This window comes from Balaenoptera physalus (genome assembly GCF_965194825.1).
Source record: "Balaenoptera physalus genome assembly, chromosome: 16".
Taxonomy (NCBI): Eukaryota; Metazoa; Chordata; class Mammalia; order Artiodactyla; family Balaenopteridae; genus Balaenoptera; species Balaenoptera physalus.
In genome coordinates, this window is record NC_138898.1 from 66,408,564 (window position 1) to 66,434,987 (window position 26,424).

The 26,424-nt window shown below is 39.3% G+C and overlaps 1 protein-coding gene across 5 annotated transcripts in view; it reads right to left on the bottom strand.

The window, feature by feature from the left end:
- PARN (poly(A)-specific ribonuclease) overlaps positions 1-26,424 on the bottom strand; it is a 159,947-nt gene that overhangs the window by 79,506 nt on the left and 54,017 nt on the right. For all 5 annotated transcript variants that reach the window (XM_082429669.1, XM_082429668.1, XM_082429667.1 and 2 more), the window contains 3 exons: positions 26,021-26,076; positions 24,712-24,798; positions 21,024-21,098 (listed from right to left, as the gene is read on the bottom strand). In XM_082429669.1, coding sequence (XP_082285795.1) covers positions 21,024-21,098; positions 24,712-24,798; positions 26,021-26,076 — 218 coding nt within the window. The remainder of the gene's footprint in view (positions 1-21,023; positions 21,099-24,711; positions 24,799-26,020; positions 26,077-26,424) is intronic.

Sequence of the window (26,424 nt, forward strand, 5' to 3'; positions counted from 1 at the left end):
AAACCCCCAAATCCCAATTATAAACTTATAGATCAAGCAAAGGAAAATAATGAGTAAATAAATAAAAGATTAGAATCACATATTTAACAAGCTTGATCTGGACGTATGGAACCCTATACTTCAAGATTGGAAAACTGTACTCTCCTTTCAAACACACTTGGAATATTCATAAAAACTGACCAGGTCACAGAGCAAGACTCAACAAATATCATGGACTATCTTAACCACATTCTCTAACGTGAAGTCATAAAACCAGAAACTCTATGGTGGGGACTGGGGTGCAAAGAAAAATAATCTCCACTTTCTGCCCCTTTCCTCTGAGCACAGAGAATCTACCCTCCCACTAACCCAAACTTAATATTGTATGTGTGTAGGGAGTGAGTTGGCTTCGGAAAAGCTATACATTTCTGGAGAACATGGAATGATTACGCCACTTAATATCAAAGACAGAGTAGTAGCTAACTGCCTGGCCAAACAGAACCTGCTTGACGCTGTGTGCCTCCTGGGAGTGATGCAAGGATTAGGGAGATAAAGGACTAAGTCATTCAGGGGAGCCCAGATACAACACGGTAGTTGATTCTAACCTGTGAGTTTTAGTTAAGTTCTCTTTTGTTTAGCCTAAGAAATTCAAAACATTTCATGAGCTGTTGTTTTCCCAAGGCAACTACCTAGTTATGAATTCTATTTGGGTTTGTTTTTCCTCATCAGTAAGTAAGCGCTCAAAGAAGAGCTGGGGCCTGAGGGCAAACCAGTATATTATCATACCCTTGGTCCACCCCTAGCAGTTTAGATAATCAAGATTCATTACCAGGTACACTTTCCTGTCCAAACATGAATTATGAAGAAAGATCTTGACTCCTAGGGGCAGCTGTTTGCTGATGCTACTAAATTGCAGCATTAGGAGTATTCGATTTATCAAGATAGAAGACAAAGATCAAGCTCTAACATAATCACTTTTCAAAATACTTGCAAGCATTTAAAAGGGAAGGGAAGGGGACTTCCCTGGTGGCGCAGTGGTTAAGAATTGCCTGCCAATGCAGGGGACATGGGTTCGAGCCCTGGTCCGGGAAGATACCACATGCCACAGAGAAACTAAGCCCATGTGCCACAACTAATGAGCCTGCGAGCCACAACTACTGAAGCCCACATGCCACAACTACTGAAGCCCGCGCACCTAGAGCCCGTGCTACGCAACAAGAGAAGCCACCGCGATGAGAAGCCCACACACCACAACAAAGAGTAGCCCCTGCTCGCCGCAACTAGGGAAAGCCCGCATGCAGCAACGAAGACCCAACGCAGCCAAAAATTAATTAATTAATTAATTATTTAAATGTCATTAAAAAAAAAAGGTAAGGGAAGGACTAGACTAGGAGGGATAAAGCTCCCTTTACTCGAATTAGAAATCTAACGAAAATTTAGAGGAAAGTCTTTAAATGTACCTAAAATACTTTACTGAAAACGTTTTATCTCCACTTAAAAATATAATTTTCCAAACAGTATTCCATTAAAGTGTTTCTGTAGCAATACTAAAAATGACTACGAACTGCCTGTAAAGAGTTCTCTAAGGAGTTAACATCAACAAAATACAGCCATCGGTGCCATTCAGATCCTGCCCCATGGTTTTTATGTGTATATTTCCTCATTCAGAGGCATTAAATCTTTGTATCACCAGATATCATACTAGAATTTTATACATATATATAAAAACTGAAACTCTTACTTTATTTGTACATCAAAACGAATCTCTCCTTTAAATATAGCCCAACACAGTACAAGTACAGGTAATGGGGAGGAAGGAAGATCCTTCCTACATTAATTCTCAGTAATTTCATGAGAAAGAAGAGAATAATTTAAACAACAACAGATTTTTAAGAACAGTCTATGATAGATATTTTCCAGGACAAATACTACTACTACTACTTAAAATATATATATATATACGTACACATGGTGGTCTCAAATGAAGTATTTCCTTGTTTCTGCTCGACTGAAGTCATCCAGAATACTTAGAGATAATCTCACTGCGGAATTTAAGTTGAAAGATTTCTCAGAAAACCATGCAGATGAAGTTCCTCTGCCACTCTTACTAAATGTGACCCTCTACAGATGAGGAAGTAAAGGCACCAATGGATAAAGGCTGTTCTCTGCCAAGAAATGAAACAGATGACTCCCGCCCATCTGAAAGATAAGAATGTGTCTGGAAAGTGCAGGAAGCCATGTCTGAAGTTGTCCAAGACCTGTCAGTTTCAGTACTTAATACTGATACAGTCCCGTCAACACAGCGGTCACAGAAGGGGATAAGCCCTATGGGCCAGTAAGGCAGGGCATCCATCGCTCTCAGCCTGATGTAGGGCACACACCCACCCACATGAAAGTCAGAGTGGCCGTGTCTGTGCAACAAGCTCCCAGGCAGGTACGTGAAGGTAGCGATGTGCCAGCCATGCGATCTGCTAGGGCACAGCCTGTCCACCACATCCACTGCCGCCTGTCTTCACTGTCACCCAGCCATGAAGGTGTCCCCATGCCAAATGACTGGTCAGAGCTGCTCAGTGAATCCAGGGATCTGATTAGCCTAACAGATCTAAAAGTGACACTTTCCTTAACTGTGGGCTCCACTTGGGAAAGACTGGACTATGTGTTACGTGTACAGAGGTGAAAAGAAAGACTGCGTAATGGGATGGCAAGTGCCCTTCAACCAAATCTGCTGCACATTGCTTTCTCCAAGTACCTGCCAAAGGCATTAAGTGAATCTTCCATAGCTTTTTACTCTTCTCTCCCATCCCAGGCCCCTTCTCTTCTAAAGGGACCAATATGCAAGTTAAATTCTGCTGAAATGAAGAGGCTGCCAAGGTGAACCACACATCCTGGGTTTTCTCAAACCTCACCACACAACAGAAAAGGTAAGATGGAAATCTACAACGAGAGGATTCATCTGCAGAAATATGGTATCAAGAAAAAGAAGAAATAAAGACAAATCACCTTCAACGAAAGTCAAATTCAACAGCTGTAGGAATTATAGGCACAGATGTTCACCCTCGATCCTTTAGCCATACAACTGTAATAAGAACAAATGCCCAAAGTCACGATAAACTGAGGAGACGGCTCCTGGTTCTCATCTCACCAAATGAAGCTCCTCGGTCTCCATCCACCTAATTATCCAGCACTTGGAGAAGCCCACCACCCCTGTGCCAGTTACTGCCCGGGCTGCCCGCTGGGCCAGGCAAGGCTGGGCGCCCTGCAGCAGCCCGTTTCTGCAGCAGTGTTCCTATCCGGCAGGAGCCAGGACTCTCTCGCAGCTCTCCCTGAAAAACAAATAACAAGTAGGCAGCCCACAATCCTTTTGCCTAAGGGCACTGGGTGGAACACCGAGGAGGAGAAATGAAGGCAGAAAGGAACAGAGTCTCAGTATTCGCGCTCCTTACGATGCTTTATCAAGCATCCTCCAACATGGAACCACTGCTCCCCAGGGGAGACTAGAGCTAGGTTCCTGCGAGCCTTCGGCCACAGCACTTTCTTAAACCAATCAACACACACTCCTGTTTTACGGGTACTTCTGTTTAAAGATACCTTATTTAACATACGTTGCTGACTCACTACTACTGAACTCAGCAACAACGGACTGTAACTCATGCCCGAATGCGGCTTCTCTAACACATTTTCTCCGTAAGGCACATCAGTCTTCTCGTGCTGGGGAACACAGACAGCACTCTGGCCCCATGATTGGGGGGAGGGGGCATTTCAAATGGCAAAAATCGCCAACAGAAAGCACAAAAATGTGAAAAAAGTGGCAATAAATAGACTGTGAAAAGGACCCTTGTTTACAGTACGAGCTGCAATGAGAAGCATCGCCTTGTTCAACCTCAACTGGGTACCGCGTGCGTTGGGAGACTCACATTTCCACCGCTCTGCACATGTCCAGGAACGACCACAAAAGCTCCGTGAGTGCTTATTTTGAGGTTACGAAAAAATTTTAACGAGTAGGTGAATTCACAAACACAGAATCTGTGCATAATGAGGACTGACTGTACTTTTTAAGACCATGCCCAAACCAGCCTCCCAAACTGACTCTGGGAATAAATCCGTAGACCGACCTTACAGCAAATCTTACAAACTTCTGTGTCTGTAGAGTCCTCGCATTACATGCAAACCTACTCTAATGCTGACCTCTGTAACAGAAAGAGGCTCCAGGAACTAGTGAAGTGAGGGCCCCGAGTAGGCTCCGAGGGAGACCCCTAACTGCAACTGGTAAATGACAAATTAGAACAGCAACGCAGGAAGCCACGGGAAAGCAAAGGACAGACAACTAAAAATCATTTGGGCAGCAGTTTTGGTCTTGTGTTGAAAAGGTGCAGGTGGGAGAAGACTTTAACTGGAGGGTACTTCTATCTGAGGGACACATCATTCTACGAGGTTTACACCACAGTTTCCACGATGCGGCAATGCACGCTTTTTATAAAATCAATTCGGTAATGCTATTTTAATGTCTGGGTTTCTGAATGGGGATGGGATAGGGCAAGAAGTGCACGTTAAATAAGCAGCTAGTGCCAGGCATTGTGTGAGAACATTACCTTTATTACCCCTCCATCAGTTCTTCCCAGCCCTGAAAAATGCATTTTCTCATCTTGATTTTACAGCTGAAGGCTCAGAGAAGTTAAGTCAAGCACCCAAGATCACACACCCAATTTTACTCCAAGTCCATCATACCACCTGGGTTTCTTCCAAAAGGCTAAAATAAGTTGAGACGTTGCTTGGGTAATTCAATTAATTGAGTATCCAGTGAAACATTGAATTGAGCACAGTATTTCTGGTAAACTTTAATTCATGAGTTTTCCTCTAGGTACTCAGATCTTTTCCAAAAAGAAAAGAGGAAAAAATATTTTCTCTCTATTCATAAATCTTCAAACCAAATCCTGGAAGACTACACACAGATCAAATAGCAAATAACAGAGGTCTTCATCCTGACTCCTACAAGAGTGTCACTTTACTCTGAGTGCAAAGGTGGCCCTGAGCAAGCACCTAACGGAGACCCTTGTGGTAGGTTTCTCTAGGCTCGACTCTGAAGGTTTTTGATCCCGCAAATGTTGCCTAACTGCTGCCGTACTGCATGAGGTTTACATTGTGGAAAGGGCATGCTCTAAGTGTCCACATTGCCTAGCATGAATAAGCATTTAGGTGACAAGTTTTACTAGAAGAGGGAAAGGCGGATTCGTTGCCAGCACGACAGCACCATCTTCTGGTCAGTGAAATGGAATGAAGACAGAGAAAGTCACACCTGGACTTAAAAAAGCACTTCAACAGTTTCGTAACACAGAAGAGGGGCAAGTTAGAAAATTTAGTGTCTGCAAAATCCAAATAATGTCGGTAGTAAACAAACAGCCTCACGAACCAATCACAGAACAGAAAAAACTTTAACTGTAGGTCATTACTGGTTGCCATTCTACTTCCGGAAACGGTGCAGCCACGGCCAGCCTCTCAGTTCTCCCACACTGCAGAACCCATCATCCTTATGAAAGAAATTCCTTATCATGTCATCACCCACACTCACACCCACACACCTCTGGGTGCACCAAAAGGCTCTCTGCTGCTCACACACAGAGTTGAAATTTGATGAGGCAGCGATCAAGGCCCTCAGAATCTCATCCTTTCCAACCGTATCTCCCACTAGTACCAGTTGGCACTTAGGGAACATCATCCTCTCTTATGGGTTCTAACAAGTTGTTGGAAAGATGGAGGAACTGACGACAACACAGCATCGTCTTTATGTTCCCCCAAAGCATAAGACCCCTTAGTAGATTGTGTTGGAGATGGATTTGGGGCCTGAGGTCCAAACAGGGCTTCCTACCATAGCCAATACCACCCCTACAGAAATCCAGACCAGGAGACCCCCATCAGTGAAAAGACCTGACAGTTGCTAGGAACCTCTAAAAACTAAACTATTTCCTAATCTCAAGATTAGGAAGAGACCCCAGACGCTGGTTTTCTAGGCCTGCCTTCTTCAATGCAGTGACCCTACCACTGGTCAAAAAGGCCCTTGGGTGTCAGCCTCTTCCTAATTTCACCCATCAGATACGCCACTGGCCTCCTTCCATGAGGAAGAGCAAGCAAGGGGGATGGAGGGGGTCAGACACTTTAGCTACAATGTTCCTCTCTGGGTGAGAAGTGTGGATGTCTCCTCCCGGTCCACGGAGATGTAAGAATGAAGGAATGAGCACTCCTGCCAGATGCTGTCCACACGAATCCCCAGCCCCACACTGGTCTAGAGACAGGAAGCACCTGAGGATGGAGATCTTTGTCAGAGTCACCTTTACTTCCTCCCTACTGCTAACACCTGCCACAGTGCTCTGCATAAACGGAAGAGAAGACTCTCCATTACATAAAAACTTTACCTGTCTCCTAAACCATCTGAATTCAAACTTATTTATTGATTGATTGATTGATTGATTGATTGATTGATTGATTGATTGATGGCTGTGTTGGGTCTTCATTTCTGTGCGAGGGCTTTCTCTAGTTGTGGCAGGCGGGAGCCACTCTTCATCGCCGTGCGCGGGCCTCTCACTATCGCAGCCTCTCTTGTTGCGGAGCACAGGCTCCAGACGAGCAGGCTCAGCAATTGCGGCTCACGGGCCTAGCCGCTCCGCAGCACGTGGGATCCTCCCAGACCAGGGCTCGAACCTGTGTCCCCTGCATTGGCAGGCAGATTCTCAACCACTGCGCCACCAGGGAAGCCCCAAACTTTTTTGACCATGAGCTACAATGATACATTTTTATTACAACCCGGTACACATACATGTATTCCTGCATGTACAGATTTATACCTGGAAAAAACTTACATTAATAAAAGCAAACCTAAGCCCTCAACACAAGGGTTTGTTAAAAAAAAAAAAAAGACAAAAGAAAAAAAAAGCAAACCTATCTTTATTAGATGGGACTCACTCTGACATTTTCTAACTTTTTCCTTTTATAAAAAAGCTGGTCACACTCACTAAAATGATTTCACAGACCAGTGAGAGGGTGAGCCAGCCTGACAAATTGTGTCGTAAACATCCACATTCCTGCCGACATCGGCTCTGCCTGCACGATCATCTTTCTTCTCTGTTAACTCAGAATCAGCCTTCTCTTAAGGACCCCATCAAGGCCTCTTCTCAAAGCCTTCCCCAACTCTTCCCAGCACTGTCCCAAATACCAAGGATGTAAAATAATGACTAAGAGGCAGTCCCCACTTCAAGAAGTCAAGTCTCCTGGATGGGACAATTGAACACTATATGATAAGCCCTAAGTAAGCCATCTTCCCTTCCTCTGAACACGAAACACTTGCCATCTGTATGCACTGATTCATTCATTCATTCCATTATTCTCTCCCACCGTGACTTGCTCCAGTATCATTTGTGTAAACAATATTTACATGTTTGTCCAAAGATGAATCCGTCAAGTAGGATTTCTTTTCTTGCAATCTTATTTGTCAAGGGATAATTTTCGTGAACTCTAAATTAGGAACTGAAGTGCACTGTCACCGATTCTTGGAAGCCAATGGCCCATTTATTATTCTGCGTAGCATTTGTAAATGTGGCAGGTTCCCAGATAAATTCAATTTGGCCTCAGTCTCTAAGAGAAGGCTCTGAACTAGAGTAAATGCAAACACCAACCTCCTAGACATTTAAAAATAAATAGAACCTGCTCGAATATATCCATCGATTTTTGACCCTGTGCTACAATGCCACCAACACAACGTGGAAGAGTGCCATCAGGGATGCCACCTCTGACAGCACTCAGGCTTTACAAGAACAGCTCAAGTTGACAAACTAAGCACTCCATACCTGGAAATTCTTTTGAAAGCCTCAGACCTAAAAGAAAACCAGTAAGATGCAATATATTATTTTGAAACTTGAATTAAAAGACTATCCCAAGGGGCTTCCCTGGTGGCGCAGTGGTTGAGAATCTGCCTGCCAATGCAGGGGACACGGGTTCAAGCCCTGGTCTGGGAAGATCCCACATGCTGCGGAGCAACTGGGCCCGTGAGCCACAATTACTGAGCCTGCGCGTCTGGAGCTTGTGCTCCGCAACAAGAGAGGCTGCGATAGTGAGAGGCCCGCGCAACGCGATGAAGAGTGGCCCCTGCTTGCCGCAACTGGAGAAAGCTCTCGCACAGAAACGAAGACCCAACACAGCCATAAATAAACAAATTAATTAATTAATTAAAAAAAAAAAAAGACTATCCCAAATCAACATTACAGAAGGCTTGTACAAGGGATAAGATGCAAACTCCTAATTTTAACACAGACATTTCATGTTTCCACCTTCTAACTTCCTCTCCAGCCACTGTATCACATGTACCCCCTGTTCCAATCAAACCAAAGGATGTGCTGGTCCCACTCTTTACCAGAGCTTTCTCAGGTTTCTTCTACTAGGCTAACTCCAACTCATTATTAGGATCAGCACAGGCACCACCTCCTCCAGGAAGCCTTCCTTGTTAACCCTCTTCTGTGTCTTCATGTCAGTCTGAACTGGTTCTCCCTCTCTGAGCAGTGTACCTTATCACAGCCCCCAGCGTGTACTGATGCACTAGTTGTCTAGATATCCGTCTGCCTCACTAGACCATGAATTCCTTGAGTGCAGAAATGCTTATTATTTCATCTCTATTCCCCATCTAAATTCAGTCCCTTGGTTCTTCAACAGTAGACAGGCAAATATTTATGCAAAGATTAACACTGCAGCTTTCAAATGAAACCCCCCCTTTTTTTTTGTTTGCGCCACTTGGCTTACAGCATCTTAGTTCCCCGACCAGGGATCGAACTCATGTCCCCTGCAGTGGAAGCGTGGAGTCCTAACCACTGGACCACCAGGGAATTCCCAGAAACACATCTTTTTAAAAAAAACTTGCAAAATACCTCATAATTATTCTCTTCTCTGTTGTTACTGTAAAGAACACTGAACATAAAAATACAAGGTATCTAGCAATACACATTGATAAATTAATAAGGCTTACATCCATCTGAACCTATAATTACAAAAATGCACACCTAAATGTGACCCTGCTCACGCTATAACGCAATTCATATTTGGGGAAACAACAATTACTAAAATCAGTAGATGTCCTATAAGTAGCTCATACATTTTTGCTAAATAATACGCTACAAAAATTTATTTCCTTTTCCTTTAAATTATCTATATAATACCAATAAAGGATTTGTGAGAAAAAAAGTCTCAGTTTCAAAGTTTTATTTTCATATGTTGGTGTCTTTTCTATGTTCCTTTTCCCAATACTTTAGCAGTTTGCTCCTCTGCCTTTGAAGCAATTAGAAAACAAATCTCTATGATGTTCCCCACGTTACTCCAATTCACATTAAGGAAGAACAAAAGACATTCCTACTAGTTGGACAGTGTAATATAAAGCCTTATTACTAAACAGTTATTTTGATCCATGCTTGCTTTTTATAATCATGAAACCTGAAAAACACTCTTAAGTATCTAGACATGTTGACATGAGGTGTAGAAGTTAAGGTAAAACCCTGGTCTGAAGTGCTAGAGTAACCACCACGTTAACACTTCAGTGGCCTAGCATTTTCTGGCATTTTTGCTCAACATGATGAAGTGACATTTACCCTGCTACTAAAGTGATGTTTGGGCTTCTTCCCAGGATAAACAAGAAAAGACAGGTTGCAAAAATAGTCAACAGTGGAAATATTATCAACAAACATCACAAATCAAAAATGTTTCATATCCACCTTCCCAGAATAGCAGATTTAAGCCAAAAAGTTGAAGAAGGAAAATCCAGAGAAACTAATTCCGTAAATTTCATGCTTAGAAAAAAGATACCATAAAATAACTACAGTCAACAATATGCTAGACGTCTAAGCATTTCAGAAGCAGGACGTTTCCTTTTGCTGTGCCCCCGCACATATAAAAAAGAAAGTCCTATGACTTTATTCTTAAATTTAAATATTTTAGTACATAGGTAATATCTGTCCTAAAGAAAAACAGAAGACAGAAAAAAAAACACACGAAAGTAAAATTTTCCTGTAATTTCACCACCCCAGGAGATTCGCTGGTAACATTTTTTGTAACAAAGTAATATTCTGAAACAGCCACTGAAGTGGTACAAAATCATTTCACCTATAGTATTTCAAATTTGCTAATAGCAAATTTATTTCATTTCTTTAAAATAGTAAGGTTGCAGACAATAGGAATCATGTCTGAGAAAACAATGCTAACACGTAAAGACTAACACAGCTAGCCTATTTAATCAACCAGTTCATTACTTCTGGTGACAAAACAACAACAAACAGCATTTGAAGCCTCAAGAATAAGAATCAGAGATGCAGGGTCTGTGTTGAATTCTCAACCTTAGTCTCTCAGTGGCCTAAGAGCAATCAGGCCGATTAATCTCACTGCTTCAAATTTCCTAAAACCACCACCATCCTAAAATACTTCCCGAGAGCTGACTGTGGCTGTGGTACTAAATCAGGCACAATGGAACCCGCTTTCTAACTTACTCTACATAATCTTGAAAAGTATGTATGATAAAAACAACAAGAACAATGAAACATACAACTACATTCAAAGATGCACAAAATTTTCTGAGTAAATGAAAAGATACATATTCCTGGTCATAAAGACTGAATATTTCTAAATAAAGACGTCAATGGAATTAATTTGTTAAAACAGCAGTGAAAAATCCCAGTGGGCTTTTTGAGTGACCCTGACAGAATGATTCTAACACTCAATACAAAGAATAAATAAAAGCTTATTTTGAAATAGGAGTCAAGAGTCCTAAAACTGTTTAAATTAAGCGTCCAGCAAAGAACTGGTTAAATAAACGATGATACCTTCATACGATGAAATGTTATTCAACTAAACACAAAAAAAGAGCTTATTACATAGACATGAAGCACTGGTAAGTTAAAAGAACACACAGTAAAACAATATGCAAAGAATAAAATATTAAGATGAAATATATACTTAAATATAATATACACAGTTGAAAAGTAAATCTCAAATACTATTGCAATTATCTTTGTTAATAAAGAGAGGGGCATTACAGAAATTTTTAATTTTTTGGTACTTTAAAATCTTTCCATTAACAAAAATGATCACTGTTTAATAAGAAAGAGGTACAAATGAGTTGTTTCAGATTTTTTTTTTAAGATCATCATTATGGACCCAATGATTTCATGTCTTCAGAATTTATTTTAATAAAATAATCAGAGATATAAACAAAGACAAAGCTGCTCATTAAAGAATTAACTTAAGGACTTCCCTGGTGGTGCAGTGGTTAAGAATCTGCCTGCCAATGAAGGGGACACAGGTTCGAGCCCTGGCCCGGGAAGATCCCACATGCTGTGGAGCAACTAAGCCCACGTGCCACAACTACTGAGCCTGTGCTGTGGAGCCCGCTCGCCACAACTACTGAAGCCCACACGCCTAGAGCATGTGCTCTGCAACAAGAGAAGCCACCACAATGAGAAGCCAATGCACCGCAACGAAGAGTAGCCCCCGCTTGCCGCAACTAGAGAAAGCCTGCACACAGCAACGGAGACCCAATGTAGCCATAAATTAATTAATTAATTAATTTTAAAAAAAGAATTAATTTAAAATAGTAAAAATTTGGATATAACTTAAACATCCAAAAGGGATATAGTTAAATAAGTTACATGTACCTATACAATGAAATATAATGCATCCATTAAAAGGAAACTCTTCTAGAAAAATGTGTAATGGCATGGAAAATGCTTGTGACATAATGTTAACTAAAAAAGCAGATCCAAAAATGCATTTAAAGTCAGGTCTCAAGTAGTATTAAAAATGTTATGAAAACACTCATCTAGACAGAGAAAAACAACCGACAGGAAACACTAACCAAAATATTGTTAGTATTCATATCTACATGGAGAGACCATGGTTGAATTGTTTTCTTCTTTGTAATTTCAAATATTTCTCACATTTTCAACAGGGAGTTTGATTTACTTCTAAAACTGGAGGCGGGAAAGCACCACAAAAGCAATTTTTTAACAAATGACATTATAACTAAATTTGATAGGTTTCCTGAATATTCTGACAAAGCAAACATTCTTAGAGCCAGATAACATGGCCCCTAAACACAAAACACAAAAAATCAAACCCAATACTTTGGACAACAAGCAATTTAACAGAATATGAAGATTCAGCCTCTGAAGCACAAACACTGCATTTCTCCTGGTTACATTCTAACTGCCACAGGACTCTTCCTCATTGATGCTTTAATGCTGGCAATTATATCAAGAACCTGGGAAGCCTTATCTGGCAGTCAGGAAGCTTTCTGCCCTATTCTCACACCAGCTAATGCCTTAATTAGGAAGAGTCCAAGTTACTGTCACGCTCTTAAATAAATCTGCCTGATACAGATTTCATAGCAGAGATGCATAAAGCTGCTAATTCTCAAGATTAAACACATAAGGGAATTAGTAAAACAAGGAGGTTCTTAATAAATATTATTAAAAATTTCCACAGTGCCTTTCGTGGATTAAGCGATTTAGAGAGCGAAAGAAAAGAGTCAGTTGCTCTTACAACTTTTCAAATGAGAAGATATCTACGCAAAACATATAGACATGCATGCTTCTTACTAATAACGATTTTCCTTTACCAAACTAAAGTACTCCATAAGCCAATACAATAAAAAAAATCTTGTCTATATAAAAACAAATATATTGTTTCCAGGTTTCAGTACTTATAGAATAAAAATCATGTAGCATTTTAACCCACAAGTTGTCACCCATCCCCTCTCTCCAAAACAAGCTTTTTATTTTAAAAAGTCATGTCATAGTTGAACTCATTTATTTATTGCTATAAATTTATAATTCAATATAATTGTTGTAAGCCAACTCTACATACAGTTTAAGATTAGGAAAATTAACATGCAAGAAAAAACATCATTTGTTTTTTGGTTCTTTCTTGACTGTTTTGTGCATTTCCTCTTCGACAAGAATAAATATACAGTAACACACGAGCCAACTATGAAAAGTAGCACAGATGGAAGCAAAACACCAAATACTTTGTCAGGATATTGTTCCTCAGTATATATGTGTATTTGAAAGGAACTGAACTTAAGTCACTTTTAATTGGTTAAAGGAGGTAAGTAGCAGGTTTTTAATGCATTAACATTAAATTTTCTTAAAATGTTATTAAACAGAGAAAGAGGTAGTACAGCATGGTATAATACGGCAGGAAGTTTTGTGTCAAATGTAGATGCTATTAGGGTAACAATTAAAAAGCAAAGGTAAGGCATTCCACCTCCTAACAAACTGACCTTTCTGCTGATGACAACATAAGCTCTGGAAAAAAATGCTAAAAACAAGTATCAAAGGGCTCTGGAACAGAAGCAGAAACACGGAGATTTTGGAGCAGAGTCAAATCTTGGAGGAAGCAAACTGCCACAGAGTGAATTTCCTGGGTTGTTTTTTTTTTTTTTTTTGGATGTGACTCTGCCTTAAAGGGAATCTGTAGCAAAAAGGGCAAAGAGTATGTCTTTCTGGTAGGAGGAGTCAGGGGAAGACGCAAGGGGCAACCAGTGGCAACACAGAATGAGGCAGGAATCCTTGAAGAGAGGAAACCAGAGAATGGGAACTCCAAATGTGGTGTAAAGATAGCCCACGTCCCCGGCTCACCCTTAACCATGCATGTGGCAGACTGAAAGCAATCTGAGCTAAGATCTGAACCACTTCCCACAAGCATGAAGGGGTTCGTAGTTTTAGCTAATTGCCCACTAAAACTAAAATGAAAACATCAACACTCTTCTGAGGAATATAAGTGAATCCAGAGTCCACAAAAGAACATTCAAAACGTCCAGGAAACAATCCCAAATTACTGAACATATGAAGAGCCAGGAAAATGTGGTCTATTCTCAAAAGAAAGGTAATCAATAGGTACCAACACCTAGGTGACACAGATGTTGGAATTATTAGACAAAGACTTTAAAAGAGCTATTCTGAATATGTTCATTGACATAAAGGAATATAGGCTCAAAATAAAAGATAGGAAATCTCAACAAGAAACAGAAAAGGTTAAAATAAACTGGATGGAAATATAGAATTGAAAAATACAATATATGAAATTAAAAATTCACTGGATGGGCTTAATAGCAGAATAATGATGATTGAGGGAAGAGTCAGTGCCCTTGTAGATAAACAGAAATTATCCAATCTGAAGAAGAGAAAAAAAAAGAAGGTAGAAAAAAATGAAGAGAGCATCAGGAAACACAGGAACAATAGCAAAAGGTCTCCCACATGTAGGTAGTTGAAGTCCCAAATGGAGAGGCAAGAGAATACAGAACAGGAAAAAAATATTTGAATAATGTCTAAAAACTTCCCAAATCTGGTAGAAGACATAAATCTATACATTCAAGAAGCTCAGTCAACCCCAATAGGATAATTACAAAGAAAGCCGTGCCAAAGTACATCATATTCAAACTGCTAAAAAATCAACGGTAAAGAGAACATCTTTAAAGTAGCCAGAGAAAAACAATCCGTTACATAGAGGGCAACAATGATTCAAATGACTGCAGCCTTGTCATCAGAAACCATGGAGGCCAGAAGACAATGGAACATCTTTAAAATGCTGAAAGAAAAGACCAGAATTCTATATCCAGCTAAAATATTCTACATGAATGAAGGCAAAATAAAGACATTTTCAGATAAAGAAAAACTAAGAGAATCTGTTGCCACCACACCAGCGCTGTAAGAAATACTGAAGGAAGTTCTTCAGGCGATACCCTGAAGAAACTTGGATCTTCAGGAATGAATGAAGACATCTGAAATAGTAAATACCTGGGTAAATTTTCTGAATTATCCTTTTAATTTTTAAAATATTTATTTATTTATTTAGCTGTGCCGGGTCTTAGCTGTGGCATGCGGGATTTTTAGTTGCAGCATGAGGGATCTAGTTCCCTGACCAGGGATTGAACCAAGGCCCCCCTGCACTGGGAGTACAGAGTCTTAGCCACTGGACCACCAGGGAAGTCCCCCTTTTAATTTCTTAAAATACATATGACTGCTTAAAGCAAAACTATAACACCACTTTGTGGGATTTATAATCAAAGCACGTGTAATACATATGCCAATTACAGCCCGGAAGACAACAGGAATTGGAGTAAATGGACCTATATGGATGTAAGGTTTCTACCTTCTATGTGAGAATATGAACTCTAAGTGGATATATATTGAAATTTCTAAAGCAACCACAAAAAAATAATGCAAATAGGTATAGCACTAAAAAGCCAATACAGAAATTAAAATGGAATTCTTCTTAAAAATTTCAAAAAATCCAAAAGAAGACAGGAAAGGGGGAAACAAAGGAACAAAAAACAGAGGGACTAAACAAAAAACAAACTTTAAAATGACAAGCCTAACCATATAAATAATTACGTTAAATGTCAGTGGACTAAATACTCCAATAAAAATTCAGAGTTATCAGAATGGATTAATAAAAAGCAAGACCCAACTATATGCTGTCTACAAGAGACTATTTTATATATACACAGATGGGTTGATAGTAAATGGCAGAAAAAGGATATACCAGCCAAACATTAAAAACACAAGAAGGACAGACTGACTATATTAATATCAGATTAGACTTAAAAATAATAGTAATACAAAAGATAAAGAAGGGCATTTCATAATGATAAAGGAGTCAATTTACCAGAAAGACAAAACAATCATAAATGTGCACATACCTAATAACACAGCCTCAAAATATATGACAGGAAAAATGACAAAATTAAAGGGGGAAACAGACAATTCCACAATCATAGGAGATTTTAACACCCTCTCTCAAAAACTGGCAGAACTGCTAAATAAAACATCAGTAAAGACACAATATCTGAACAACAGTGATATTTATATCAATAGATCAAACATTATACTGCAGAATTCACATTCTTTACAAGTGTACATAGTACATTCAGCAAGATAGGTCATATCTAATGCTAGGCCATAAAGCAAATTTCAGTACATTTAAAAGGACTAAAATCATATTAAAATTTCTAGTCACAACAGAATTAAATTACAAATTAGCAACAATAAGAAATTAGGAAAATTCTAAGTACTTGGAAATTAAACAACACACTTCTAAATAATCAGGGTCAAAGGAGCAATTAGAAAAATGTATCTAACTTAACGAAAATGAAAGCAACATATAATTGATGGGATGCACCTGCAACAGTGCTTACAGGATAATTTATAGCTTTAAATGCTCGTATTAGAAACAAAAGGAGGTCAAAATCAATGACTGGGAGAGAGTTTTAGCTACGTACACACTGTTAGCTGGGCTTGAGGCCTTGTGCCCTCACACCAGAGAATGGAGGTCCAGCCGAAAGTGAAACCTGGAGCAGACTGTGAACTGCTTGAAGGTTGGATGCCAAATGTTCCCCAACCTCGTTGGCAAACGGTGAGAGCTTTACTGGCTCCAGGTGTTCAAGCACAACACCTGACCAATCACGGGCTGACTGCTAAACTATAGGAAGCCAGGCTCAAAAAATTTTAAAGACTTAAAAAAAAAAAAAATCACATAACGTTCTACCTCAAGAAACTGGAAAAGAAGAGCAAAGTAAACCCAAAGCAAGTTAAAAAAAAAAAAAAAAGAAGAAGAAAACAAAAAAGCAGAAACCAACAAAACAGACACCAGCAAACAACAGAGAAAAATGAAGTAAGCCAAAAGCTGGTTCTTTGAAGAGAGCAACAAAATCAGGAACCCCTAGCTAGAGTGATTGAGGAAAAATGAGAACACAAATCAATCCCACGAATGAAAAACAGTTATCACTACAGATTCGGTAAACGTTAAAAGGCTAACAAAAAGCACAGGTAAAGTTTAAAGTTATAAGCAGCCTTTTAGCAAATCCAGTACTGAATAATTGCCTCAAAAGTCGTAAAACAACTCTAATATTTATCTGTTCAGCACAATCAAAAGCTAACGCTTTTAAAAGGATGATTTTATATAAGCACACTCATACTGTGGACTGAAGTGAAGCTGTGAAGCCAAGTACCTCCCCCCATCCCAACAAATCATCCTGAACAAGCTCCTAAGGCAGTATATCGGGAATTTCTATAACTCCCTGAATTGGGGCTGGCTTTACAAAATAACCATTAGGTTTTTACCTCTACTAAAGTGCCTTCATCAATTTTTGCTTTTTAATATTTTTCTGTAGTATTCATGGTGTACTCTAATCTCCGGCTTTTCAAAACAAATGAAAAGGTTATTTTCCTCAAGCTGTTTCTATAAAACTTACAGGCAGAGAGATAATGCCTTATAATGTATCTAAGGACACTCAAGACAATGTCTAACTATTTAGAGTATGACTAGGAAGGGCTAATACATTTGAAATATTGTTGAGCTCTTTTCCCCATTTAACAAAACTATATTAGATATATAAAAATCCTAAATGTGTCTGAGGTATTCAGATGTGACCAATTACAGGTGATTTCTTATTCGATTACTCTGAGAAAAATTCTCAAAGGGTGAGGCTAAGTGATCTCCTCCAGGGCATCAAGTCCCACACTGGCCACGTGCTGCCTTCCCTGAAAAGCCAGAGGGGAAGAATATGAAAATATGGCTTGGATGGGTTTTCACTATCTGAACCCCAAAGCAACCAAGGACTCTTTTATCTTCACAGCAGCAGCAAACAAAACGCAACAGGAATCGAACTAAATGGCACTCAGTAGAAGAGTTTTAATAATTTCAATAGACCTGAAAAAGAGTTTTCATATTCATGAAAATGGCTTTAAAGAAATCTTGATTAGACTTAGCACTACCAAAAGAAAAAGGCAGGTGTCAGTTAAAAAGCAACTCCATAAGTGTAAATCAAAAATAGTTTGTAACCGAGCCAAAGAAGCCATTACAAGCTGCTATATAAATAGGCATTTAATGATTTTTCCAACATTACGTTATTGATCTAACAAGCCCTCTGTTTCCACTGAAATGAATAAGTAATTTGTTTAAGATAACATTAATAGGATTTGCGGCACATTAGATACCCTGGGTCTCTCTCATTGGTAAAATTACCACTATAAAAAACAAATTTTACATTGTCTTTCAGGGAAACATCTGCATAATTTCAGAAATCACAGCAAAAGGCGAGAGACATGAGATACAACCATCAGGCGCAAAACGGCGTTTCTAAGTCATAACACCTTGAATGTCATTTATTCAGCTCAACAACTATTTAACATACACTTACTAACATCAGACATTACGACCCTAAGCACTGAAAACACAATGGCAAACAAGAGATATGGTCCCTGCTCTCAGTCTATCTGGGAAGACAACCAAGCAAGGTATGTTAAGAAAGGATACCAGGCTAGCACAGAGAACGGGGGCTGATCCCCTGCAAAGGGAGCCAGAGAAAACACCTGAAGACACGGATGTTTAGGCAGAGACGAGGAGGCAAGTTAGACGAAGCCAAGCCCCGGGGGTGGGGGGTGGTTGAGTAAAAGATGGCTGCTGGCAAAGAAATTGCGGTCATAGGCACAGTACGTGCACCGCCAGGGATTTATGTTAAGAGTTGTCGTTTGTGTCAAAAAAGAGACTATCATGGAAAATTAGGCTTTACTAGTACAGCTGCATGTATCAAAAGACAACAGTCATCTAACTTCTTTACCTAGGAGGAAAAAAGGTAAGAAGGTCACAGTTTCATCTTGGCCTACTCCCCACATCGCCCGTTCACACACACATCTATCTACTCACGCCACGGCATGTGCCAGGCACAAGAGGAGGATCCAATAGAGAATAAGATGGGTAAACAAGCAAATCAGAGGACTTCTGTGCCTACATGATTCTGAAATGTAGCTCCCTGATTTCAGGTATCACTGAATAAAATACTGAGCTTAAAAGCTACTGTACTATTGAAAGACACTTTCAATAATAAGTAAGGGAGTAATCATTATTGCACGTCAAATATGGTATAACAGGAACAATAAAAGAAGCTCGGGCTTCCCTGGTGGCGCAGTGGTTGAGAATCTGCCTGCCAATGCAGGGGACACGGGTTCGAGCCCTGGTCTGGGAAGATCCCACATGCCACGGAGCAACTAGGCCCGTGAGCCACAACTACTGAGCCTGCGTGTCTGGAGCCTGTGCTCCGCAACAAGAGAGGCCACAACAGTGAGAGGCCCGCGCTGCGATGAAGAGTGGCCCCCGCTCGCCACAACTAGAGAAAGGCCTCGCACAAAAACGAAGACCCAACACAGCCAAAAATAAACAAATAAATAAGTTTATAAAAAAAAAAAAGAAGCTCTGACACCTCACACACATAAACAAGGAATTATACTTGTATTTTCAACTAAGCACTATTCACTAGTGTCTTACAAATTTCAGATTTACACACACTCATGTTTACGGTTCATAGCAAGGGAGGCCAAGCAAGTATTTCAATAATTACTACCAATTGTCAAGCACTGCTGGTGGAGTGCCAGGCTCTTTGCTGGGAACTTAACATCCATGATCTCATTTCACAAAGGAACTAACTATCATCATCTGCGTCACTCAAACAAGGAAACTGAGGCTTAGAGAGTTTATGTAACATGCCCAAAAATGCATGGCTGACAGGTGGTGGAGGCAGGTTACTACTCCCCGTGTCAGCGTGGCTTCAAAGCCTATGCATCCCCTTCTCTCCCACTGCACGGCTCCTGAGAGTGACCAGCAAGGAAGCTGAAGTGTGACACTGAGTGAGCAGGGGAGGCGTGACAAGATTTCGGGTGGGGAGTTAACATTCAGTGTTCTCTCATCTACACTGAAGTCTCACTACAGTCTTAATCTCAGGGTCCCTGCCCCCCACTAACAATTCTCTAATAAGTCAATCCCTTTGGATTCCAGGTAAACTGTCTTTCTAAGGATTGTGGGGGGATGGGTCACAGAAATAAGCAAATATTAAAAACAATTTAACTAGCAATATCATTCACACCCTGGATCCAACATTGTTCCTGGTGTCATGAGCTCCTGAAGTACATTTCACATTGAAATCTACTGCTAAATAACCATAATAAAAGTTCATAGTGATGCCAAGCTTTATAAACATAATCATCTCATGCAGTCCTCATAATAACCCTAAAAAATCCATAACATCATCCTCAGTTTATAGAGATAAGCAGAAGCTTATCAAGGTTAAATACTGTGTCCAAGGTCACACAACCAAAGGTAGTGTACTAATATGACTCCAGAGCCTAAACTTTTCATTTCTATAACATAGCATATATTCCTGCAATGGTTATATAATTTTTTTTAAATACCAAAAACACTCTGACCTGAATTTGTGTATTTGTAGAAATTTTCATATAATTGCTCATATAGCTACATTATCAGAGTTATATAGTTTTAGTCTGTGGCACTTCATTTAATAAAAAGAAAAATTACATTACTAAGCACCAGGGAACTTGAAATCTGTCTGAAGAAGCAGCTTAACAATATATATTTTCTTCAATATTTAACTCAATAGCTTTTCATCCTAAGAAAATAGACTGTTTTGTGATGGTTAATATCAAAATCATTTAGGGTCCAACAATAAGAGAGGTAGCATTCCACCTTTTTACAATCCTAATTTAGAAGCAAATAAAATATCTTTCAGTTTATTTGTTCATAAAACAAGTATTTGATACAAGTTTAATGGAATAAATAAACCACAAAAATTTATAAATAAATGGGAAAAGTACAGAGGCAAACAGGTCAATACAGGGATCACCTTTTGGTGTCTGTCCCCTATTCCTCTCAATTTGCTATTTCTAACCCTCAAATAGTAAACATACGAATCATTTCAGAAAAAGGGCAATGGGAAAGGAATAGAAAAGTAAAAAGTATATGATATAGTATATCTAAGGAATCAATACATTTGTCTTATTTTCTCATCTACACATGATACTTACTAATTATTTCCTTTATTTTAGAGACAAGCTCAAAACAAACCAGGCAGCAACATCTGTGAATCAGCTGACTGAACCCACAGCGTTTAGACTGGGAAGTGGGCAAGCTCCCACTTCTCATTAATACACAAAACAAAGGTCCAAAAGACTTACCAATTGGTACTTGTTCAGGTTGGCTGAGAGAAACAAATGCTGATGTGTCATTGATCCAGGATATCTGAATGTTACCTGTAACAGTGAATTAAAAGTAAGCATTTAACCATTTAGACAGCTATCAGATTCCATTTGTACATCTGATATATTTCAGAATATCCATCAATTTAAAGAGAGATGAGGTGCTAGTTTAAAATTTGATCAAAATCTCAGCACAACAGAGAACTAAAACTTAAATCTACCACTGCAGCTATTTCAGTTAAAACTTCAAGAAAGGGGCTTCCCTGGTGGCTCAGTGATAAGAATCCGCCTGCCAGTGCAGGGGATACAGGTTTGAGCCCTGGTCCGGGAAGATCCCACATGCCACAGAGCAACTAAGCCCATGTGCCACAACTACTGAGCCCATGTGTCACAACTACTGAAGCCCATGCACCTAGAGCCCGTGCTCCACAACAAAGAGAAGCCACCGCAATGAGAAGCCCGCACACCACAATGAAGAGTAGCCCCTGCTCACCGCAATTGGAGAAAGCCTGCACACAGCAATGAAGACCCAATGCAGCCAAAAATAAATTAAAAAAAAAAAAAAAAACAACTTCAAGAAAACAGACAAACCAGGAAAAAAGAAGCAGCTTTAAAAATTTGTTTTAAAAACAAAAGAAAGATCCTTCTGGATTAAATCCTGAGGCAGTTTATCATTCAACCCAATCTCATGCCAGGGCTGGAGACTTTTTTCCAATCAAGGTCACTAATAGGGAGTTCCCTGGTGGTCTAGTGGTTAGGATTTGGCGCTTTCACTGCCGTGGCCTGGGTTCAATCCCCGGTCAGGGAACTGAGATCCCGCAAGCCGTGCCGTCAGGCCAAAATAAAAAAACAAACAAAAACTAATGAAGACCTAAATAAATGAAGGAATATACCACGTTCATGTACTAAAAGACTCAAAATCCATGAACCTGGTATATTAAAAAAAAAATCACTACTAAAAATCAGAGACCACGTATGTTAAAAAAAAAAAGCACAACTATTTCTTTTTAAGATTCAAACTCTGAAAATTATGAACAGGGAACATGAAATGAATCAATGTAACAAGAAATAAGAAAAATTCAATGATGATCTCAAGGTCAGATAAAGAAACCAGGTAAAGAAAACAGGTAGGGGATGGAGGACGAGGTAAAGAAGGCATTGGAGAGAGGAAACCAAGACAGACTAATAGAGAAAAGAAAAACACAGAGGGACAGAAAGCAGTATAGTGGAACAAAATGATTTTCACATACAGAGACAAGTCCTCAATAAAGGTGAAACGCGGGACTTCCCTGGTGGTCCAGTGGTTAAGAATCTACCTTCCAATGCAGGAGACACGGGTTCGATCCCTGGTCGGGGAACTAAGATCCCACATGCTGCAGGGCAACTGAGCCCGCACACAGCAACTACTGAGCCCGCAAGCCACAACTACAGAGCCCATGTACTCTGAAGCCCGTGCGCCACACTAGAGAGAAGCCCACGCTGCAACGAAGAGCCTGCATGAAAGATCCCACGTGCCACAACTAAGACCCGATGCAGCCAAAAATTAAAATAAATAAATAAATATTAAAAAAAAATAATGTGTGCCATTAATTACCAAAAAAAAAAAAAAGTGAAACACAAACAGAATGGAATGCAGGAGACCTGAGGAGAGGCAGGAGAGGAGCAGTGGGGCAGGGACCTGGAGAAAACCAAGGGGAAAGCAGAGATCTATCCGCTACCAGTCTTCCTAAAAAAATACAGAAAACTGGAATTTTTAAAAATGGGTAAACATCACCAGAACTTAGCAATGAAAAAAATGTTTTAATATCTACTAAAATTTTCAAAGGCTAGGAATACTTGAAAACTGTTTTGTTTCTCCACCACAGGAAAAAACTCTCACTGCCTGCTGCACAGCGGGGTGCCAGGACTTTCTCAATTACAAAATTTACTTACTATTATTTCCTTACCTCTCTACCCTGTATGTTTTTTAGATAAATAATAATATTTAAGATTTCTTAAGTAGTTACTATATGCCACATACTATTCTGAATGCCTTCCATGGATCAACTCATTTAATCTTCATGACATGCCTATGAAATAGGCGGTATCATCATCACCATCATCATCTCCGAGAAGGAAACACAGATACAGAGAGGTTACCTGTTCAATACCACACAGCTTATCTTTTTTAAATTAAAATGAAAAAAATTCTACTCAGAGCATTCTGCTTAATTTAGCCAATTAAAGTTTGACTAAATCGGGGTAAGAGCAATACAGAATGGGAAACAACATAAAAAGCTTTACAAAGAAATGAGCTGTGAAACTCAACTGCATTTCTGGACCTGCATTTAAATTAAAAAGCAGGAATAGGGGCTTCCCTGGTGGCACAGTGGCTAAGAATCCACCTGTCAACGCAGGGGACACCGGTTCGAGCCCCGGTCTGGGAAGATCCCACATGCCGCAGGGCAGCTAAGCCCGTGTGCCACAACTACTGAAGCCCGCGTGCCTAGAGCCCGTGCTCTGCAACAAGAGAAGCCACCACAATGAGAGGCCCGCGCACTGCAACGAAGAGCGGCTGCCACTTGCCGCAACTAGAGAAAGCCCGCACACAGCAACGAAGACCCAACTCAGCCAAAAAAAAAAAAAAAGCAGGACTAGAATTTCAGAAGTCATTTAGACTATCTGCAAAGATTAGGATACCTTTCCAGAAATATACCTACGTTCACTTACTTTCCTGAAAATTAAGTGCATAACGTTTTGTACTTACAAAAGCTAATATATGCTTATTTTAGGAAATACAGAAAAGCATAAACAAGAAGAAAACAATCCTATCTAAAACATTCAGTGATAAGAGCATGATGCTCCCTTTCAGTTTGATTTCTACACAAAGTTTAAAAAAAATAATGTTAGTTATACAGGAATCCTACTTTGTATCTGCTTTTTACTATAAATGTTAAAATATAAACACTTTACCATCTTTTAACAAACTCTTCAACTCTTTTTAAAATGGTTACATACTAGCCTATTGGGGAGACACATAAACATTCACTGAACATTCTTATTATTGGACATTTAGGTTTTTGCTGCCTCCACTTTATTCATGAATTTCCAAAGATGATAGCTTAAATACTTTGTTAAAATAAAGAGACATTACTGAAGACTTACAATCAGAATGGCCTTTATAAACCCTAATCAGAAGACTGTTCAATTTAACCTAATCGCCTGACCTGATAAAAAGGTAACAGAAGAACCACCCCACCTCATACATATCACATATCTTGGTCCTCTCAAACATCTGTGCTTGTCTGCTTGGACTATTCGATGTCAAGCAGCAACTGCCTGCCCTTATGAAACAGACATTCTCTCTGAATTTAATCTTAAAAACAATTTATCCTTAGCCCAGACTTATTTCCCATGGTTGGCAGTAAGGGGCAGTCATAGTAACTGTATCTTGCTTTCCATGGATTAATAATAGCACTCTATTGTGGGATGCTAGCAAAAGTTCCTCAGATCACATTAGCACAAAGACAGCAGCATACCAAACTCCAGAAATTCCATGAGTGAGATTAAAACCTTGCATATTAATCCTTGTTTATGCCCAAGCTAAAGCCATCTGTATACCTTTGACCATCTAGACCAATAGAGGAGCAGGATCCTAAAAGTACATCTGTACTTGTGCTTTACTTACCAAAGGCACTGAAAAGCTGGTAAAGGTCGCTGGTTTTCCATTCTTTGGGGAATGTCACATGGAGGACATGATCACGTTTAGGCTGCACTACAAGACAAATTTTTGATGAAAGGTTGATAGCTGAAAAGTGGACAACAGACCAGTGGTTCTTTGACGAAACTAAGCCGTGGCTAACTTGGGGAATCGTTATGAATGCCTCATGATTACCAAGTGACCCCTGAAAGCATTCTTGGGATTGACTGGAAGGACACTGCCATCTGAGCTTAGGCCTCACGCTCTGATACTTTACAGAACCCACAACAATTTGAACCCTAGCAATTCTATGCAGAAACATCTTTGCTCATGAAGTTCCTGGGAAAATTATTTAAAGAAAAAAAGAAAAAGACTGCTCTGTTCAAGAAGTTTCACTAAACATTTAACTTTCTCATTTTAATCTAGTTGTCCATATGTTTATTTAGTTATAATAATAATAATAATAATAATAATAATAATAATGCAGTGTCCAAGTTAAATGGACGGTGTTTGAGCAGAGGCAGTCCTGAGTCACAATCTTGTTTTCTAATCCCAGACCCATCACTTAACTGTGCAACTCTAAGCAAGAGACCTAACCACTCCAGCCACTCATGGTTATAAATTGGGGATGACGATATTCAGCTCGTAGAATTGCTGTGAGAATGACAGATTCAAACGTAAGTCTAATATGGAGTGCAACACAGTATGTCCTCAAACTATTATTACAATGATTATCATCATCAAGTATAAAGTGTAGTTCACCCATTTCTCTATGCCTATCGGCATACATTAAGGCAAATAAACTAGGCTAGGAAAATAGCAATGGAAAAGAATAATCAGAAGAATAAGCAACCACCTCCCAAATAGACTGGCTTTCTGAGGTTTTCAATGAAAAAAAAAAAAAATCCACCCACTAAACTTAAATATATACATACTCAAATAATTGGAAAATAGAAAATGTACTGTTATTGACATGGCTAGCACATCTTAAAATCTATTACATATGTATTTATAAAAAATTATGAATTTAGAGTTCTGAGTGAAAATGAAGTAATGATGAGAAGACATATTTTTTTAAAATTCAACTCATGTATAAACTGGAAAATGTAAGTAAAGAGATGAGTTAATCAAGGCCCAAGGGTAACATTAACTTAAGCATACTATTCATATCAACCACAAAATCACTGGCTATTTTTAAGTGAATAAAACTCTTTCTTCAGTAATACTTTTCCTGTTATCCCTTCCAGACCACACACTTAAATATGCAGATGCAACAAGAAAATAAAAATTCACTTACAGTCTGGTCCTTCCAAGTTTAGATAGGGGATATCCATGACTCTCATGAGAAATAGCCTACCAAAAGAAAAGAAAAACGGATAATGGACTAACTTCTATTAAAAAAAGACTGATATAGGCATGTTTATTTAGCTAAAAAAAAATAAAGATATAAGCATCTATTAAATTCTTTTGTAGAAGCTTCTTAATTATATTACCCTATTTCTAAAATCATTTTAAAGGGTCTTAAGATTCACTTCACATTTTTTCTCTAGGGCTAAATGTTTATCATAAAGAGAAGAAAAAAACTGGTACCCCCAACACCTACAACAGCTCCTGGCACTCAGGAGCTACTCAATAAGTATTAGCTAAATGAAAAAAATTAGTAATCAAAGAGTCAGAGAGCTGCCTTGTTGGTCCAGAGAA